This window comes from Microtus ochrogaster, chromosome 4, assembly GCF_000317375.1.
Source record: "Microtus ochrogaster isolate Prairie Vole_2 chromosome 4, MicOch1.0, whole genome shotgun sequence".
NCBI lineage: Eukaryota > Metazoa > Chordata > Mammalia > Rodentia > Cricetidae > Microtus > Microtus ochrogaster.
Genome location: NC_022011.1, coordinates 92,553,602 through 92,559,115, shown reverse-complemented (window position 1 = coordinate 92,559,115; position 5,514 = coordinate 92,553,602). Strand labels below are relative to the sequence as shown.

The window sequence follows — 5,514 nt, the reverse complement described above, 5'->3', positions numbered from 1 at the left end:
GCCCCGCCCTAGCCCCGCCCAGCGCCACGCCTCCAGGCCGCTCATGAATATTCATGTAGATATACGGAGTGGGAAGCGGGAGCTGAGGCAGAGTCTGGCGGCACCGTAGGCAAACAAGCACAGCTCGCACGTAATTATTCATGACCTTGTAAATGAGGGGCCGGTCCCGATTCAGACTTGGGCGAAACTGACGCAATTTTACCCCAGCGCCACCGAGATGACGGCCTAGAGAGGAAACCGCCCTGGACTGCTTTCCCTAAGCCTACGCTGATTACAGCACCATAGAGCGCGGGCAGCACGAAGGGAACCGTTGGCGGACTGAGGAGGCTTCCTGTTACACCTGAGCCTTCCTGGGAGTGCAAGCGTCGTGGCCACCCCACGTGGATAAATTCAGATTAAGGGACACAGTGTGAAGTGGGGTAGCTTTTCCCCTCATGTTAGGTGTTTAAGATCTCTTTATCTAAAAGAGATACAGTTCCCAAACACAGAATTTTGTAACCCTCCTTTCCTCTCACGCCTAACTTCACACAACTCATCCTCCTGACTCAGGTTTCCACTCTCTACACTACAAAGGAAAGTCGATCCTCATTCTATTATCTCAAGCCTTGTAAGACCCTTGACTTGTAAAGTGATTAAGGATAGCGCTCAGTATCCCACCCCCCCCCCCAAGCCGGCTAATGGAGTGTAACTATGAGAGGCTTCCTAATCAGATCAGAACTCATTTCTTCACTCCACCCAGACAGGGTGAAAACCAAGGCTTGTCCAGTGGGCAGGAACAGGATGTACCTAGAGACTTGCTTCCCGGCTGAACAGCACAGCCCTGCCCAGTCAGGATAGAAAGGTAAACACTCCGTGCAAAGTGGGAAAGGAGACATAAGGACATCATTTCCAAAGACAGTTCCGTTTATTAAATTGACTTCACAGACCAGAAATACAAAATAAAAGTAGAAATAGGCCCCAATTAGGAGCTCCAGGCCTGATTTCGCACGACCCACTCGTGCCGCAGCTGCTTGAACAAAGCAGGAAGCAGCTTCTTCCCCGCAGTCGGGAAGGTGAGCGCAGGACTTGGATCCTTCAATGCACTGTAGCAGACAGAACACACTCCTACCCAGTCTGTCCCCAGATCACAAGGAGCCATCCCTGCACAGCAGCAGAGGTTAGGTGTTCCCCTCGATGCCTCAGAGAAGTGGAAGCCACCAAGGGCAGTTGCTCAGATGGCACAGCATCCAAGGACTGTGGGATGAGTAGGAAGCCTGGAGACGCGACAGGGCAAGGACGGATCCTCCTCTACTCATCAGATCCCGAGGCAGAGTCCTCCGAGCTTGGTGGAGTACTGGCAAGTTCCTCTTCCTCAGAGTCCTGGAAAACCAAGTCTCTTAGGTAAAGAAGTAATGCCCAGCTACCTTCCCAGCCAGTTTTTGGTAAAGGTCCCTAATGCCCAGTTCCTCCCAAGGCTCCGGCACTCATCGGAACTTCAGAAATCCACCTGTCCACTCTTAACTCACTCCTCTTGTAGACCAACCCCACCCCGTCTCACGAGCCCCTGCACCCCACATTTCTGCCGCACCTCGCTCCGCCGCCTCTTCTTTTTGCTCTTGTTCTCTCCTGAAGAGCTCTCATCACTGGACACAAATTCTTTGCTCTTAAAGCTCTCACTTAGCTGCCGTGATGAAGACTTGGATGACGAGCCTCTAGAGGGCGTGGACTTTTTCTCCATCTTTGCTTTTACTTTCTTTTTCTTCTTAGACTTGTCCCTATATTAGGAAAATGTGAAAGAAGTCAGGCCATTAGCCTCCCCGTATTATCAGACAGGCCGGACTTCTCCCGGCTTGAAGGAGGACTCTTCCCAGTACTGGCCACACTGATCTCACCAGAGTGCACAAAGGAAAGGGTCACAGCCTGAAGCAACTCATACAAAACTTACCTGACACTTTTATTCTGTTTAAAAGGTCATATGGATTTTGAATTAAGCTTCATGAAAATACTTTTTTCTCAACTCTCCCATTATTTATTTGAAGATAAAACTATCTAGAAAATAGGGTCTTATTTATGCCCTGACCCCATACATCACCCATACATAAGCACTACTCTACTGCCATTGAAAACATGTACAATTCTAACCTGGAAAAAAGCAGTTATTGGGGCCATTTTGTCCCTAACACTCACCTTTTAGAAGATTCTCCTCTTCCTCCTTCATACTCCTTCATGGCTTTCTCGTACTCCCTCCTGGCGTCCTCAGCCTTGCGGTCCCACTCCTGTCAGACAGTCCTTCAGACCGAGGCCAGCACATCTGGACCCACAGCTGTTCCATGGGCACACGCCCCACACCCCACAGCCCTTCTCACCACCCCTCCTGTCCGCGGCTACTCGCCTCTTTCTTCTCTTTGGACATTCCCTTCCAGATCTCGCCTGCCTTCTTGGAAAGATCGGTGATGCTGATGCCAGGATGGTCTGACTTGATCTTCTCCCGGCTGGCATTAAGCCACAACATGTATGCAGACATAGGTCTCTTGGGGGCATTTGGATCTTTACCCTTCTTCCCCTACGTGAGAAAGAACCCAAATGCCGTCGGCCATCCACACGTCACAGTTACCCCAAGCTTCCCCAAGGAGACCATCTGGGGAGCGAGGAGATGCAGGAAGAACTAATTAACACTGGGGACAGAGAACTAGCTCTAAGGGCAAGACAGGCAACTTCCTTCCTTCCCCAAGAATCCCCGGAGAGGCAGGATGGCTCCCAATTCAGACTGTACTGAGAATCAGTGAATGGGTGCTCAGCGGAACGTCTGTATCATCGAGGGCCAGGGGATATAGCTAAAGGGTAGGCAAGAAGAGGGCAAGAGCTATGGACTCTGCCACCCATACACAGCATGGCTGTTGTGACTATTAGCAGCTAGGGGTACTTGTCCCAGGCCCACACAAGACTGGGCCCTGATATTCTAGCATACACGGGAGAGGCACCCACAAGGCTCACCCCTCCTAAGGAGCTACATGCAGCTAGCATGCAGTTGCTAGAAGACGAGTTCTTTTTCTCAGCAGCACAGCACTGGTAAGGTCTCACCTGTGCTATCCAAGCAAGTCTAACTAAACTCACCAGATGCAAAGCAGAGGCAAGACATGAAAGTAAAAGATGGACTAGTTAAGGAGTTAACGGAGGGGAACAGAGGGAAATGGGGTATGAATAAAATCGCAATACAGCAAATGTGTGTACAAGATTGTCAGAAAATATTAAAACTAGACAAACAAGAAACCCAGGTCTTCTAGAAACAGAGTATCTCAGGACCAAAAAAGAAAGCCTAGAAGTTATCTATCAAAGCCATTTGCCTACAAAGGCAGTACAACCAACAGGGCCTGCTGGGAGGGGACAGGAGAAAGGAAATAGAAAGTGGATACACACTCACACACACACACTCACACACTCTCTCACACACACACACATACACTCTCCACACTCTCTCACACACACACACACATACACTCTCACACTCTCTCTCTCACACACACACACTCTCACACTCTCTCTCACACACACACACTCTCACACACACACATACACTCTCTCACACACACACACTCACACACACACATACACTCTCACACACACTCACACACATACACTCTCACACTCTCTCACACACACACTCACACACTCACACACTCACACACATACACTCTCTCACACACACACACTCACACACACACACATACACTCTCACACACATACACTCTCACACACTCACACACATACACTCTCTCACAACCTACAACTAGTCTATACCTCTGAAGACTTCTTGCGGCTCTTGCGATCCTTCGCCATCTTGGCCCTTTTGAGCTGTTTCCGCTTCTTCTCTTCCCGGTCACTGTCACCCTCATTACTGGAGGAGCTGGCAGAGGCGTTGCTGTCAAACCTGCCAGAGTAAAGCTTAGACTCAGGAAAGGACAGCAGGATACAAATCTTTTGTTTTGCTTTAAGACAGGGTCTCTCTGTATAGCCCTGACTATCCTGGAACTGGGTCTGTAGACCAGGCTGGCCGCAAACTCACAGACAGGGCCTGCTGGGAGTGGACTCTGTCTCTAAGTGCTAGGATTAAAGGCGTGCGCCACCACCGCCCAGCCAGAAGTAAGGAATCTAGACATCTGCCCAGAAAGGGCCAAGGGAGTAAGTCCCAGGACAGTCTGCACCACTCATTGCCACCCCAGCTTCCTGCCTTTCATGTCTTCACAGTCCTTCTCCAGACCCAGTACCACACAGGGTTACTCCATGGTTCAATCAATGAAGAGCAAAACGCCTCAGTGGGCTCCTCTGCTCTAACCCTAGTGGGTTCTGCCCCACCTCTGCCCGTCAGGTCACTGTCTGCTGTGGGCCTGCAGTACACCTAGGCTACTACTGCACCTCGCCCTTTGGTTTAAAGTACCTCAGTTTATACCACAACCTGTTCTGAGAAAGAGACAGCCCTGAAAGGGAGGAAACCAAGCTTCAACCGCAGCCAGTCCCTGCCTTGACTCTCCTGTCCAATAAACTGCATTTCCTCTGTGCACGCAGCTGCAGATACCTGCCTCCTGCAGACAGGCTCCCGAGGTTCATCAGCATCTGTGCCTCAACCTTTGCAGCAAACCAGTGGGCTTCTGAAGGGCATTCACAGTTGGGTTTTGATTTTGCTGCCCAATCTTTCCAGATCAATAGTTCCATTTATTTACTTGTTTGTTTTTTGCAAGGAGGGGGAATCATTCCAACTGCAGGGTCTGAGGGTGGCTCTGACCCATTAGAGCCCTGAACATATTATCTCAAGTTCTGAAAGGCAGTTGAGCAGAGACAACACTGTCCGCTGTGCTGTTCACCAAGAGGGGCTTCTGGGTATGAAGCTAACCACGTTCAGCCTACCTAGACCTTCTGAGGGACATGGAGCAAGCGTCCTAAGAATAGTACAGTTAGAAGCAAGAAAGACTCCTCATGGCTTCTAAGCAAACAGATGCAGTGGGACCTAAGGTTAACTACATCCCTGCACTCTCCAGTTACATGAACCAAGACAACCACCCAGTCCTGTGGAGCCAATTCTAGTCCCTCCTGCACAGGACAATCAGGAGTCTTAACAGGCACACACGACTGTTATACGGTCACTTGCAGGTGAGGGAGCCCCACATGCAGAAGCTCTAGCTCTCCTCCCCAGCCTCTTTCCATGTCTCTGGTTTTAAATCATGCTATGCACTAATAAATTCCTTGACACCTTGACAAATACTTTCATGTCTCACTTCATGGGAGGTCACTTTTCCATCTCAGAACACTGGCTAAGACAGGGACATGATAAATACTCAGAAACCCTTAAATTTATAGGCCATAATCTCATTCCAGTGAGGTCCAATCAAAACTCACTCCTCTGCCACATCGTCTTCCTCTTCACCAGGGTTGAAGGACTCATCTAAGGAAGAACACAGACAGCATCACCTTCTACTCCAGTGGAGTCCCATCCCGCACCCAGACACCCAGCCTAGGCACAGGGTAGAACCTGACTGCCCA

At 50.0% G+C, this 5,514-nt stretch overlaps 1 protein-coding gene across 1 annotated transcript in view; it reads right to left on the bottom strand.

The window, feature by feature from the left end:
* Window positions 1–882: 882 nt before the first annotated feature.
* Ssrp1 (structure specific recognition protein 1) overlaps window positions 883–5,514 on the bottom strand; it is a 10,304-nt gene continuing 5,672 nt past the window's right edge. The window contains exons 11-16 of the mRNA XM_005346686.2: window positions 5,371–5,416; window positions 3,778–3,907; window positions 2,372–2,542; window positions 2,167–2,255; window positions 1,568–1,754; window positions 883–1,359 (exon numbers count right to left, since the gene is read on the bottom strand). Of these exons, the coding sequence (XP_005346743.1) occupies window positions 1,288–1,359; window positions 1,568–1,754; window positions 2,167–2,255; window positions 2,372–2,542; window positions 3,778–3,907; window positions 5,371–5,416 (695 nt within the window). The 3' untranslated portion in view covers window positions 883–1,287. The remainder of the gene's footprint in view (window positions 1,360–1,567; window positions 1,755–2,166; window positions 2,256–2,371; window positions 2,543–3,777; window positions 3,908–5,370; window positions 5,417–5,514) is intronic.